We start from the raw sequence: 15,900 nt of genomic DNA, 5'->3' as shown, positions 1-15,900 counted from the left end.
TATTCCGAAGTGCATATAAAGGATAAAATTTTACTTTTCAGGTGCAGGACTTAATTCCCCACTAGATATCCTGCTTTGGCTGAGCAGTTTTCACTTGCTATAGTCCAGGTTCATCACCTTTTAAAGCTTTCTCATCCATCCCTCAGCTCTCTCGGCAGAGCTGATTTCCCATGTTCCTGACACAGCCCTCAACTAACTCACAGACATTGTGTTATTCATAACACCGCAGCCTGTGGAATGAATTATTTATCTGATAACCTTATGCTCAGTCTGGAAAATCCTTCCACCCGTGTGTGAGCAAACCCTATAGATTTCAAGCCAAAGCACAAACAAGAAGAAAATGTCTTTATATATATATATATATATAAAGGCAATCTGTGAACAAAACTGCAACAGCCCTGAAAGATTTAAACACCTGGGAGGTCTGTTCCCATAACTTTTTCACAACTGGAGAATCAGCAATCAGTTATCAAATAGCTTCTTGTGTTTTTGTGGCAAGTCTTTTTTCTGATTGTAATACAAATGAACAAGATCTGAATAATGAAAGGAGAATGAAGAACTGTGATTAGATATTTAACCCAAGTGTGTAGTTATCTTTGAGAGGTGAGAAAAGAGGAGAATATTTGTTATTTTAATATAAAAGCTTCACTTCTCCCCACTATCTCAATGTTGGTCAGGGGGAGCCACAGATCCTGCTTCAGGTTCTTCTTTACAGTGCTAAAAAATGTGGCCTGTTCTTCCCTCTTATTTAGACTAATCTATCACTTTTTCTGATCTTGATATTGTCATCCTACCCAACCCCAGAAAAATCAGAAAAAATTAATTAGGCAACCTGCAGTAATTAGTTCTCTCCTGTTCTGAGACAAGTGTCATGATCTGTAACCAAAGCCATTTCTCCTAAGCCAAGATATGCCAAGCAAATCTCAAATGGTATCTGTGATAGCTGACCATCTCTGGGGAATGGCTGAACTGAGGTTAAATATGGGTCAAAATAAGATTACTGACTTCTTTCCTGTAAATATTTGCACCTAGGTCCCTCAGATCCTGTGATGGGTAGACAGGAGAGCGACTGGGTTTCTGTTCTGTATCACTATGCTGTGCCAAACCATAATTATATTCTGGCACTTGGGTATCCAGAAACTCAGAGTCTTTTTAGCTGTTATTTATGATTGGCAAATATGTTTGCTATATTTTAACCTGATAAACGTAATACATTTACATTTCTCTAATTCCAAATTCAGGTTTAAAAAATGGCAAAAGTTCTTCTTGAAGTACAGAGGAAAAAAGATCCATCTGCTGTTTAAAATCAAAACTCCAAAGAGAACATTTGCTTTAGAGCAGCAGAAAAATAATTAGAAGAGGAGAAACAGAACTACTTAAAAGGAAAAATTGGAACTAAAATCAAGGCATTGCAATTAAATTTAAAAAATAGATTAAATAAAAAGTATTTGTCTGAATTAGATCAAACAAAGGGAAGGCAAATACCATTAATAAAAATAACAGAGGTAATTTTTGAGCTTAATTCAGCGAGCACAATCATTTTTCCCTGCAATTTCCATTTCTAAATAAAAAAAAATTAGATCTTGAACTTATGTTCTAATATCACTGCCTGTCTGTTCTCAATTACCCATTACACATGCCTACAATGATTTGTTCAGATGAAGTTACATGTACCTTTTGTCTTTGGATAAATAGTACTGTAAATTAGCTACCATAAAACATAATGCAGCTTCACCACTTTACACAAATAAAGTACAAGGAACAATAGGCAATGCTGGATGATAAATACAAGCAATTAGCAGGGAGCTTAAGTGTACTTTTTGCCATGGTAAAGACTCATACCACTGGTAAATACTGAGGCTGGGTGGGATGCTACCATAATGTAATAATTTATTTTTTAAAAAAATCTGTGTTTAAAGATTAGGCAGATCAATAACTCTTATATTTGTTAACATCAATACATGGCTTTACCAGAAGACATTTTATTTTACAAAACAAAAGTGATTTATGAATTAAAGATGGAGTGGGACTATTCACAGTAACATTTGTATGACTAACCACAAGTTATTTACTTTGACAAAGAATGCTGTAATTATCAATGAGGTCATATTAAACAACACCATTAACTGATAACATGCTACAATGAACATGCGTCTTAGTCATTCAGAATTTGGATGAAGTTAAATTGCTTTTAGAGATGCCATGAATTTAATTTGCTGAATTACATTCATAGTCTGAACAATATTCTTGTACTTTCCTGCCACATCCCTAGATATGCATCTTATCAGAGCTAGAAAAATCACTGCATTTTCAGATCAACAACATGTGCTTTTTATCCTGTGGTCTTCGCAGCCTGAGCAGTTTCTTCTCAAAAAAGGTCTGAATTATTTTTCCATCTAGGTTTGACTACTTCACCTAACCTCTTTCTTCTCTTTCTTTAGTCCCTCACCTGGAAATAATGGGCCACAACAACCTATATAACATTATAACATCATGGTATGCATTAAAATAACTACAGCACATATTTACATAGCCCCGGAGTATCCCCAGTGAGGGTTGACAGCCCATTGCGCTATGCATTTAGAAACACAAAGAAACCTGGAAACATCTGGGCTTAATGAACTATACATCACATTTCCTGGTGCCTTTAGAGGAGATAAAAGCAGGCAGCATGCAGGCATGCTACGTGTATTGGAATATGAGGCTTGTGGCAACAACAGGCTTGCCATGCACATGTGTACAGTTTGCTTTTACATCTTGGCAGTGAAGACTGAGCAGCCTGATGTCAAGAGGATGGAAAGAGAGATGACGATACAGTCAGAATGGTGCAGACCATTGCCGAACACCCTCCTGTCCAGCCGAATACCAGTTGTCATCTGTCCCTTGCTACTCTTGCCTCATCAGCCCCTTCATTTTCCATCAACTGGGAATCTCTTCCCACCCTTTGAGATGTCACCAACTGCCATGTCCTCCCCCAGCCACCTTTTACAGAATGAAAGAAGCTACGAATGCATTCTGAAAAAAAAAATTCTGCTTTTCCCTTGTAAGAAAAATGCAGCTTCTGTTCCGAAAGCACTTTCTTTTTATTGTGGCTTAAAACACACACACAGATGCCTCTCATGACCTTAAGCTTTGGGTGACACATTTCCAGAAACTCCAGTTTTTAGCTCCGTGCCAGTATAGTTGGAGGAAAAAGGAAAAATTAAACACTAATAAGATCTGAAGTTCCAGAGAGTGATGCATAAAGGCATAATTGTGATTGGCAAAACAGTTGCTGGGAAGTGTACCTGGCATGACAAGTGGCCCCTCTTGCCTGACCACCCACCCAGAGCAGCTTTACGCCAACTCTGGTCCCCTCCAGTAGATCCAGTAGATCCAGATATAGAGAAAATAAGGACTGTTGAACAGATGCAAAAACATCAGGACAATCCATTATGCTGGCAGCACTTTAGAAGCCACTGAATTAAACCAGGAATTAAACTTTCCCCTGGACTTCTGAAAATTAAGGATTCAAAAGGAACAGCATGAAATCTCATATGTAAAATGTCAAGTGTATTCCTGGGTTTGACTTCACCTCTCTCAGTTGGTGCACAAAGAAGACAGAGCTATAACTGCACCCAGGGAAAGGGATGCTCCTACCAGACTTTGCAGACAGGAGGGTAGGGTTTCTGGGGTCACACAGAAAGCAAGTGAGGAGCCCAACTTCATAATTCAGTCCTTGGGGCAGCTGACTGGAAGTAGGGAGTCTGAGTAGTTTGACTATGGAGTTAAGCTCCTTAGAGCTGATGCTCAGGAAATATTGAATGTGTCCTGCTGGACACAGGCAGGTCGGCATCAGAGGGGATATTGTTTAAACTGCAAATAAAAAGGTCAGGCTAGAGCTAGCAGACTAGGGAAAAAAAAGAAAAAAAGAAAAAACTGAAACAGGATTTTAGGAGCTGGATGGAAATTTTCTTGACAACGATTATCATTATAATACATTCTTATTCACTAGAATAATCAAAGGAAAAATGATACATCCATTTTCCACCATTGTCAGTAAAAAATACAAAGAAACTCTCAAGTGCACCAGCTGATAAATAAACAGGCTCTTGAAAAGCCAGGAGATAAAAGGAAAATGTTCAAGTCAGCTGGGAACCATGCTGGACTTTTGAAGAGACTAAGGAGGAGTCCATGGCAGATGCATTCAGAACACTCACTGGGCAAATACATTACTGCTCTGCTGCACAGCCCAGACTGCATGTTGAATTTCCAGCTCTCACCTATGGAACCTGGAAACCAGATGGCTCAAACTTCCACACAAAGGAAACCTCCAAGACACACAAATACTGCCTTTGCAAGTGTGCCTAGGAATTTAGGGTGCTGTAGGAAAGGCTCATAGATCACTCTGAAAGCTCCCGTAAGAATAATATCTTTTCTGATAATAAAGCTAAACTACATGATAGTAAGACTCATTTTTATCTCTAGAAAATACTCTGAAATAATCTCCCTAGTTGCACCTTTTTCAAGGGTCATCACTAAAGTTTATGGCAATTAATGGCCAGGCTGCTGCAGGCCCCCTGTAACACTGCAGTTATTGCAAAGAGCACACAATTACTTCTATTACAATGCTTGGTTTTTACATCAGGAAAACATGGCAACCTGACTGCATTAGCTAAAATATTTTTAAATTATTTTTGTCTTCCTCAGCAGACTAAAAAGGAAAACACCAGTCAAAAGTATGCTGTTGCTTAGTGATTTTAGCTGCACGTTATGCATGCTTGCAGGAGAAAAGGCAGACAGAGCAAGACCTCGTTATTTTTTGATGTAAATTGCTGAAAAAGTAACATCCTTATCCAGGATGTGGGTTCAAACAGCTCTTCAGCTTGAAGGAATTATTTTTGCCTATTCTATATTAAATAAATAGAATTCCAGATTTGTTATCACCTAGGAAAATGTCATAACTATCCAAGGTCATTGTGCGTTAACACACTTATCAGCTTTCTCATTAAAAGCATATGTATATTGCCCTCTAAACATGCAAATTGTGCTGGATCTAGTTTTGAAACATCTAACTCTTCCCATCTACCCTGACACTTCTGTCCTCCTCAATTTCCATCTCAGGACCTTCATGTCTGAAAGGCAGTACCATAGTATTTAACTGCATTTCTCATGGATCCTGTCCCTATCAAATTCCCCAGGGTACCATTTTATTTGTCAGCTTCATACTCACAAAGTAGACTCATAGAATCATTTTGGTTGGAAGAGACTCTCAGGATCATTGAGTCCAACCATAACCTAACTCTAGCACCAAACCATTTCCGTAAGAACCTTGTTTAAACATCTTTTAAACACCTCCAGGGATGGTGATTCCACCACCTTCCTGGGCAGCCTATTCCAATGCCAGACAACCCTTTCCATGAAGAATTTTCTCCTACTACCCAATCTAAACCTCCCCTGGTACAACTTGAGGCCATTTCCTCTCGTCCTATCACTCACTACTTGGGAGAAGAGACCAACACCCTTCACGCTACAACCTTCTTTCAGGTAGTTGTAGACAGCGATAAGGTCTCCCCTCAGCCTCCTTTTCTCCAGGCTGAACAGCCCCAGGTCCCTCAGCCATTCCTCATCAGACTTGTGCTCCAGACCCCTCACCAGCTTCATCACCCTCCTCTGCACTCTCTCCAGTACCTCAATGTCCTTCTTCTGATGAGGGGCCCATAACTGAACACAGAGTTCAAGGTGGGGCCTCACCAATGCTGAGTACAGTGGAACAATCACTTCTCTAGTCCTGCTGGCCACAATATTCCTGATACAAGCCAGGATGCTGTTGGCCTTTTTGGCCACCTGAACACACTGCTGGCTCATATTCAGCCAGCTGTCAATCAACATCCACAGATCCTTTTCTGCCAGCCAGTTTTCCAGCCATTCTTCCCCGAGCCTGTAGCACTGTCTGTGGTTAACACCAAAGTAACACCAAAACACCAAGTAACACCAAAACAAAAATATACACAGAGCAAAACCAGGTCACTCCCTTTGCTTCCCCAATTTCAGAGCTAGTGTCCTGGGACTGGTACTCACGCAAATTTCACCTAGGCTAGCTCAAAATCCCCAATGAGCTCTTGCCTATGAGATCTTGGGCAAATCATCGCTTTCCTCTGTGCCTCCAATTTGACATCTGCAAAGCCAGGATGACACTCACTTCCACAGTGAAAACTCTCCATATCTGCTTCTGAAAAGTATCATAGGAGAGTCATATTTTATTATGGTTGTTATCGTCATTATTGTTATTATTCTTACGCAGTCCCATGGTCTCTATGAGCTCCTCATACATAAACGTGTTCACAGAGCATGAATGACTGGCACGTCAGTTAAATTTGCACTGCCTCATAATACCGATGACTCTTTCCCTTCTGTAGCGTCATATACTCAATCGTGATTCGAACCATCTGGATGAAGAGCAAAGCTCAGGCTGTCATCATATCCAGCTGCCCTGGTGAGTGTCAGCAGACATATCTCCAATCTCATTATTCAAATCTGGCAGGTCACCCCAAATGCTGGACACGCAGTATTGCATTGGGCTTCTATCACTGTGGTGGAAATGGGGTTTCTTTAATTGTTCATTCATAACTCTTTTCTACATTATTTACCTTCTTTCCTTTGACACTAAGTCGCCTTTAGAGAAAGGATGGAAAACATCTGTGAGAAAATAATTTAAAAGTAAAAAATCCTTGTTCTAGAAATTAGAATCCCTATTCCTAGAACTTTGCCCATTTCCAGAATAATTTTTTCTAGCATATACTTCGATAACACTTTTGCTGTGCTTTCATATGCCCTTACACATCTGGATTTTGGTCAAGCTCAGAAATTCCTGGCTACAGAAATCCATAAAATGAGCTAAGATTTCCACCATAAATATTTTTGGACTGTTCTGAGCTACTTTGGCAAAGAGCACAAATTGTTTCAGTATCTTCACTTGTCAGCTGCCTTTGCTATTAGTTATGAAGAAAAGTATGTTCATTTATGCTAATATGGTTTGCAGCACAACTGTAAGAGCACACAACCAGTTAGTGCAGCCAAGTGGTGAGTGGAAACACATCAAACCACAGGGACCAGGTTGCTGCAGCTTGCCTGAAGGGAGATCATGGATCATGTCTGGCAGAGAAGGAAGTTCCCTAATGTGATGTTGCACATATTCAGATATCCTTATGTCATAATCTGACATCTGTCAACTATAATCTAAGATTTATTCCTTTGAAAAGCTTGAGCAGGACTGATTTCTAATGATCCTGCCTTCAAGACACGGTAAATATTAACTAGTCTTGGAAAAAATATCGTTCTCTTAATTCAGGAGGTATATTCTGCTCTGTAAGTCACCAAGTGATTTCCAGTATTCTATATATGGACTAATTTCAAGCTTCTACACGGGATGTTTCACTGATAACACGACCACATTAACTTTATTTGTATTTTTTCTTTACAAATTACACAGCCTGAATATTCTGTTTTTATAAGAGGTGCAAGAAGTTGTGTACACAGTTATTTCCAATTACATTCATCAAAATTCCAGTCCTAAGTTTGGATTACAAGAGTTTAAAGATGTTTTCATAAAAAATGACCTTCTTGTCTATTCACTATGGTGAACCTAATTATTCTGACCCAGTAACATGAACAGCAAATTGACACCAATAATGAAATCAAGCATATTATTCCAGTCATGTTGGAACTGTTATTCAAATATGGAACTTGATCCTCAGAGACATTAGTGTGGCTTCAGAGGAAATGAGATCAACCAGCCTTGGTGTGAGACTGAATAGAATTTGCTTCTCAATTCAAGCCACACTTCATTTCTGAAAAGGTAGTATAACAGCATTTCGTATCTCATTACTGAATCAACATGGAAAGTAAAATGCATGACTGATTACCCAAAGCATCAAAAAGAGTAAGAGGTTAAGGGAATGGAGTATGTAGATTTTTAAAATCCTCCTGACTGAAACGCAGTTAAAAGTGAAAAGGTAGTCTGTTTTGCCAGGTTGTATTTTCTATTTTCTTAAATGTAGCTGCCAGTTCCTTTCAGAAAATGATTCCTATAACATCACTCTGGTCGCATTTTTGTAGCTGTGTTGGCACATGTTTTTTATTAAACTGACTCAGGTGGGCACATAGGCAGTGATTTTCTTGACTAAGTGTCAAGGATCAGGAATACCCAGCTGCCACAAAACTTCAGAAAGATCTCTTCTGCTTACATTTCCCCTTTTGATTTTGGATGGCTCAGGTTTTAAGTGCCCAACTTGAGCAGGTTTACAAGTGTCCAAATTTCAGGAACTACAGAGCCCCTGCCTGGCATTAGGGAAGGATGCACTACATATCACTGTCCTGCCTGTGGAGGGATGTACCGACACATCCATGCGGTATCCCTCCTCTTTCACAAGCTGAACTTTTCTCTCCACAGGTGGCAAAACCTCTGCTGGCTACACCAGTCGTGGGTTCATATCCAGGGCAAAAGTGAAAGCAATCAAGTACAGCATTGTAATTATCCTTGGTAAGTAAGAAGCCCCACAGCTGGTAGCTGGGAAGGATGCTGATGTTGGGAATCTGGTCTTCCTCAGCTTCCTCTGTTATTAGCAGATAAAGCGCGGTAGATGGCTCAGAGAAGGAGCTTTACTTAGATCCCCTTACTTGCCTTCTGACCTTGTCATCCCCTCTCCTCTGACTCATAGGCTCCTATTTTAGGTATCTGACATGTGCCTCAAATGAAATGAAATGCACAGCCCCTCACATACATAAGGGGGGACGTTGTCTAAAAGGAACAGTGGAAGAGGTCATCTCCTTCCCATCTGGGCCAAAACACTTGGCAACTGAGTTGTCTTTTAGGCTTAGAGACTACATATGGCATGTTAGCTGCAGGGGTGGTACAAGGGAGAAGGAGAGGTGAAGGATGCAGAGCAACTGAGTTTGATGTCAGAAGTGCATTGTCTGCTGAGGTGGGAAGAATGAGCTTCCCTTTCCCAATTAGGCAGCAGATGACTCAGTGCAGGTGTCCTACATCTCCTGGGGCAATGACATAATCCTGATGGAATTAGAAGGCTGAAACTTTATCTCAATAAATAAAGGTAGCATCACACAGGGCTTGTGATTAGCTGCCAGAGACCGGCAGGAAGGCAACTGAAGCTATTTACTCTAAAGTGCTGACAGCCATCCCCCTACCACTGAAAAAGAAATCACTTCTCTTTCCAACACTACAAAAAAATCAGACTGGATGATATTGTGATAATAGCTACTACTGATGTGCTTAGCTCACTGTTTAGCAGTAGCAGTAGCGTCTGCAGACATGAGAGAGGCTGGTGTGATTCATGCATTTCAAAAGTTCAAGAACGGCTCCTCTGTGTCTGAACTTTTCTGTGTGGCAATCAGAGAAAGCTTTTGTCAGAAACAACTGCTATCACAACACCATCAGATGTCAAGAGCTCACCTGGATGCTCAGTATTTCAAAGGACCTTGATAATATTAGGCATCCAGCACCTCTTGACATGCAGATGAAGGCACCTAACATTCATGGATTTCTTTAAAGCCACTTTAAGTTCTGCATAGTTGGTGCTATTATCTATACACTGACAATGCATATTGCTGTTTTGCTGGTATCTGTGCATAGACACTGATGGTTTGGTTACTCTAGAAAACAGGAGGGGAGTTTACCTCCTCCTTGCACATTCAGTGAGTGCTTAGCTAACTGCCAACTAAGAAATACTGATTATTGTAACAAGAAAGCAAGCCTGGGATCACTCTGCTCTCTCATTAGACTCAGGGAGAGATGGTGTGTCTGATTTCACAGGCACCTGTATATACTCAAGGGTTAGTTGAGTGAACTGCCTGTTCCAGTGTTCCTATGTAAAGCTTTAATCAGAAGCCTTTGTGAAAGGAGGTGACATAAAAATTTGTGAGGGACAGATTCATTCCCTATGTCTGCAAATAAATGTAAACCTGTGGCCTTTTTATTTCTACCACCTCTGAAAAAAAAACAAGGGCTATGAACAATTCCCTAAATTCACCTCTCAAATTACAGTAGAGGAATTAGAGATTCCTCCTGCATACTCCATATACACAGCACCTCCAAACAACGTGCCAAATGACATGTTGGCCTGCTATAATGTGGTGTGAAAGGGTGTTGTTCCTTGCTCCTGGGTGTCTATGAGCCCTTTTTTAATAGGTGGCTGTGACAGGCGGTGCTATCATGGAGCGGCACTTTGGTGATGCGTACATTTAGATTGGCTTCTCACTCAGGGGACCGTTAAAAGAGCACTTCACTATAACATATGATGTTTTAACTGGCTACCTATTTACCCTTTATGTGTTGTGCAGTGTTCAAAAGTGCCTCAATATGTCTAGAGGGAGCACTCTAAACACTTAGAGGACCGTGCATAATATATTTTATGGGCATTAAAATAAAAATAAAGACAAATAAAAGCACAATCTAATAACTAGTCTCTTAAATAAGACCCTGAATAGGGAGAGATATTGTTTTGCATGAACAAATATTTATGTGTTATGACAGTCTCTCTATGCACGTGTGATTATCTCCTTAAATTGCTAAACTACCTAATGTCAAGCTCTTCCTCTCTCTCTCTTCCAGCATTTGTTCTCTGTTGGAGCCCTTACTTTCTTTTTGATATCCTGGACAACTTCAACATACTCCCTGAGACCAAAGAGCGTTTCTATGCATCTGTGATCATTCAGAACCTGCCAGCCTTGAACAGTGCCATCAACCCCCTCATCTACTGCCTCTTCAGCAACCGCCTCTGCCCCCCTTTCGAGTATCACTCCTTTACTGTCACTCTCACTACCTCCTAAGAAGGGAGGGAACACATAAACACAGCCACTCTTTTCACCTGTTTTAATTCTGACCATTCCTTATTTTCTTTAGGGAAAGAAGAACACGAAGGCTGGGGGGAACGTTCCGGGAGAGGAGTGATGGAGGGCTGGAGATGCAGGTCCTGTCCAAACCAGAGTACATCTAGCATGGGCAATGTCCTCCAAAGCCATGCTGGGACATGTGCCGAGGAAATCAGAGGTTCCCCACAAGCCCCAAACACCATGAGCAGACGGACATCGACTGGAAAGAGCCTGCACCTCTCTGCTGTTGAGCAGCACACATGTTTTGGATTGGCACTGAAGCTTCAGCAATCGCACACTGATGGGGCCAAACTCAGTCCAAGGGGTTTGCATTCCACTGTTGTGAGGGCTCCTCTTGGCCCTCTGTTTTCAAGCAAGCTGTAACATAAATGTATTCCAAATGGAAAAAAAAAAAAACATGCAAGTGGAATGTGGTCAGAGTCTTCTCTCTATTTTTCAGGAGTCACTAAAAGCCATCTACTCTACTGTATGGTTCACATAACTGATGAAGAGTATTTAAAAGTAATTACAGAGCAGGGAGCCTACTTAAAATTAAAACACTGGCACGCTATGTAATTATATCTGATTTTTGTACACAGCCACCCATGAAGTGATACCCAGAAAAGAGGGGACTGAAGGGCTGGGTTACTGCCTCCCACCTCTCCTGGCCCATCTCCTCAGCTCACACAAGTCCTCCCAACTGCACCTTCCCTGCAGTTCATCATCCCTTCCCAGGCACTCTTTCCCTGCTGTCCTACCTTGATATGTTGGTGGCACCCAAGGTTCCCTGCAGGTCTGCCACGTGACAGGTCCGGAGAGTCATTTATCTCTAGGGTACTGTATTAACAAAGCATCTGCCAAGCCCTTTCCAGCCCCCACAGCGCATCAGGTGTGCTGATCCTCACGTGCTTCTGTGGCACTTAGAAAAAAAAGAATCACAGAATCATAGAATGATTAGGGTTGGAAGGGACCTTCCAATGTCATCTAGTCCAATCCCCTGCAATGGGCAGGGACATTTTCAACTAGATCAGGTTGCTCAGAGCCCTATCCAGTCTAGTCTTGAATATTTCCAGGGATGGGCCATCTGCCACCTCCCTGGGCAACCTGTTCCAGTGTTTTACCACCCTCACTGTAAAAATTTTCTTCCTCATGTGTAACCTGAATCTCCCCTCCCTTAGTTTAAAACCATTATCACATGTCCTATTGCAACAGCCCCTTCTAAGAAGTCTGTCCCCATCTTTGATATAGGTCCTGTCTGTTGATGGTCCAGTCTTGTAAACTCATTGCAGGATCCACAAAACATTGGCTGTCAGGCAGAGCTGCACAGCACCCCAAGCAGCTGGGCATCCGCTTCCCCATCCCCCTTCCAACACACTGTTCTCAAGTTTAAGAAGAAACCTTCTCATGCAACTTTAGCAGGTGGGTGGATGATATTGACTTAAATGTTCAATTTACTGCAAGGTAGCTTAAAGTGTTTGCGTGATAATATCCTGTAATCAGCTGTATGCCAAGTGTGTTTGTTTTCTCTGGGTAAAAAAAATGCATTCTTTAAGTGGAGTCAGTTTAAACAGGGGTTTTTTATTATTATGATCCTTTGCAATGAGTTTGTTCCCTGCAAAACAAGAACTGAATAAAATTTATATAATTACCTATATTACAAAAAAATTTTTTTCCTAAGTAGGAGATACATAAAATCTTGGGGTTTTATGTTCTCAGGAAAATAAATAAGGTTTCTCTTTTTATTACGATGAAGTTCTGTTATGGCTAAATTTTGCTAACAGCTTAATTAAAACCATGAATCTACACCAGCCTATACAGCAGCTACCATGGATAGATTGTATATAACTAGACAACATTTTTTCTTGGGGACATGTTATAAAATTCCCAAAAGTGGACTGCTCAGTTTAAGCCTCATGGTGATATAGACTTTATTTTTTTGACTTTTTCATTGGCTACCTACTTTTGAACAATTAATGGAGTTCATTGACTTAATACCTGGAAATCAGATAACATTTCTGAGCAGCACTTTGATTTGCAAATTTAACATGCCTCGATCCCTCCATAATTTACATATAATTCACTGAGGTCACCCCATGAATTATACCATCTAAATTAAACACATGCATGAGTAAATGTAAGACTCTGGCCCTAAATGAAGTCATTACTCATTTATTTTCAAAGAAACAGCCTTTCTGTTTCATTCTTTATTGTATAATGTTACGTATCATTTACATGTTGTTCCTATCCATTTTCCTCTGGACACAACTGTAATGCCCTTACGCATATGAGGATCTTTCAGTTTAAATGGCACCACACCACTTTTGTCTGCATAGCTTCTAAGTATTTAATACAGAAATAATTTATCTCATTTTCTATCCTGCTTTCTTACTGTGCAAGAGATGGCATTTCATTACCTTTTTATATTCCCCAATACAATTTTGGTTAAGAAACTGAGAAAAAGCTGAGTTTTTCCATTAGACTGGAAAACACTTGCATGGCTTTCCTTAGTCTCTTGGGAAGGTGATCTAGGCAACTTCATCTGACTCCAGCAGGTTTCTGACTCTTACTCCATGTCTGCAATTTGCTCTACATGTGTTGACTCTTTAGTTGCTTAACCGCGAGAGTTGTTACGAAAGACCCCAGGCCTATAAGGAGAGGTAGCAAAAGCCAATGCCAAGGTCTAAATGATCAGAGGGAGTCTGAAGACAAGAAGAAGAGAGCACCCAGCTGGTTTTTTCCATGACAGCCCTCAAGGATCTGTGGTTTTCATTAGCTTTAATGCTTCAAGATACATCTACGAGATCTTTCTGACATTCCCACAGCAACAAGAAATACTTGTGTGCGTGACTGTTAGGACATAAAATCCTGTATGATGATAAAGTCCTGTATGATTATAGATTCCCAGGAAGAATGAAAAATCAGATACTCATCCCTCAGAGAAGTCACATCAAACAGCATTGAACTAGGATACTTTTCAAACTAATACATTAATCCAAGAGAATGGAAAATGTGTGCTTTCTGTGACAAGTTCAAATAAAAGCTGAATGAGAAAGCTATTTAACTTTCTCATGGACATTTTGGATGTAATTTAAAGTTCACTTCTCTTAGTGCAGATTTCCATCTGTTGCTGAAAGTTTAAAGCAATATTTTGTCTTTCATCTTGGTCTTGCTTTTGAAATGTGTGTCTCCTTTTTTATTTTTACTTTGAAAAAACTAATGTAAGAGAGCAAAATTTAACATCAAAATCACTGTGCAAGTATTCTCTAATAATGGAGTGCAATATTTCACATTGTAACCATGGAAGAATAGCAAAGTAAAAGCCTATCTAGAAGCATTTTGCATCCTTCTGCATGCTGCTGACCAAGCGCTTATAGGTGCAGATATTATCATTAAAAGAAAAAAAAAAAAGAAAAAGAAAGCCACTGCCTGGATATTTGTAGGTTTGGGAGTTTTTTTGAAATACATATTTTAATGGAAAATAATTAGATCTTTTGGTATGATACAGGATGATTTGTCTTCCACAGAACAAAAAAAAAATCCCCAAATTGACTCATCTCTAAGACTTCCAAGGCATGAATGAATGAAGGTCCATATTCTATAAGTTACCTAGATATTTAAATATGAATGGTTTTAGTAGGAATCAGGCACATAAATGTAACTACAGAAGTGGACTCTCACAATATGTTTTTAGAATACCAGCTATTGCAGATGTGAAACCCTTGCTGATAGCAGCCTCTAAGAAGGACACACAGGCAACAGAAGTAAAAGCAAGTCCAGTAATTATTTTAGTTCAAGCCCTGGTATTTGAATACCAGAAACTTTTGTGTCTATTAAGATTTTTTTATTTTCTTGGCACTACAAGGTGCAGGAAATGGGGAAAATCCTCTCTCAAACCACAGACCCCTACTCAAAACATAGGAACAAATTACACACAACCACCACACATACACATAAGCAACAACAACAAAAAAAACCCTAAACATTTTCAAAATGACTTTGGCAGAGAATTTCTCAAGAGCTGAGCTTTGGGTTAACACTGACCTGGGATAACTAAGAATAGTCTCTTGGTATCCTCTCTACAAGGAATACACTTGCTGGCAAGATGCCTTGAGTTACATGTCTCTTCAGAAAGTCCTACCTTGCTGCTTGTGCAGATTTGTTTCAGACAAGAACCCAGAAGGCATCATGCTACCTGCCACTTCACCTTACCCTTCACAAGGACTGCATGTACTCCTCAGAAATACTTGATGAAAATGGAACTACAAAAGAAAGAAATAGTAGAAAGAACAGCAAAAATGTATATACATGCCATGGGCACAAGTGGTTTGTTGTTTTTTTTTCTTCAAGAGAAGAATCATTCCACAGACAAAAATAAACAAGTGCAGAAGCTACCCATCTATACCTTCCAATCCAGAGCCTGTTGCTCACAGGAGCTGAGATTTTTGTTTATTTATCAGCCTTAGGAAACATGATTGATTTGGGAAGTAAATGCAATTTTTAGTGTAAGGTAAAATATGCTTCATTTTCTTCAGCAAACTGTAATTTATTTTACACAGCGTTCAATTTAAATAAGCATTATAGCTGAATGGTTCATCAGATAATCTTTTGTCATGTTTGATAGCATCTTATTCTTAGTATGCATAAAATATGGAAGTAGAGGGTTAGGCATACAAACACAGGCATGAATTTACAAATAGACATCACTGATTCCTCAGACTGAGTTGGTTATAGTGGTACATAATTAGAAGCTTAGCTGTTAATTCAGACTCAAGCAAGGCAAATGAAAATGAGCTAAAATTCAGCAGCTTTAATAAATTCAATAAAAATGAACAGTCTGAGGCATCACATGGAAAGATTTTTCTGATTTTTCTGATTTTCAGAAGCTGGGTAAGCAGAAACGTGGTGAAATGTACCACGCTGTGCGCTAATAATTACATCAATTACCAGAAATTCTGTTATAAATTGGTAGCTCATCAGCTGGAAATATCTGAAGAAAAGGAAGCCTTGAGCATGTTAATCAGCCAGATGATG

The 15,900-nt window shown here is 39.9% G+C and overlaps 1 protein-coding gene across 1 annotated transcript in view; it reads left to right on the top strand.

Annotated features, from left to right (window-relative positions):
- Positions 1 to 10,994, top strand: part of NPSR1 (neuropeptide S receptor 1) — a gene marked incomplete at its 3' end in the record, with an annotated part of 60,275 nt that extends 49,281 nt beyond the window's left edge. Inside the window, exons 6-9 of the mRNA XM_080340509.1 lie at positions 6,399 to 6,475; positions 8,432 to 8,521; positions 10,610 to 10,790; positions 10,901 to 10,994. Of these exons, the coding sequence (XP_080196635.1) occupies positions 6,399 to 6,475; positions 8,432 to 8,521; positions 10,610 to 10,790; positions 10,901 to 10,994 (442 nt within the window). The remainder of the gene's footprint in view (positions 1 to 6,398; positions 6,476 to 8,431; positions 8,522 to 10,609; positions 10,791 to 10,900) is intronic.
- Between the last annotated feature and the right edge of the window lie 4,906 nt (positions 10,995 to 15,900).

Source organism: Nesoenas mayeri (assembly GCF_963082525.1).
Source record: "Nesoenas mayeri genome assembly, chromosome: 2".
Classification (NCBI taxonomy): domain Eukaryota; kingdom Metazoa; phylum Chordata; class Aves; order Columbiformes; family Columbidae; genus Nesoenas; species Nesoenas mayeri.
The sequence above is the reverse complement of the archived record's forward strand: the minus strand, read 5'-3'. Positions and strand labels throughout refer to the sequence as shown.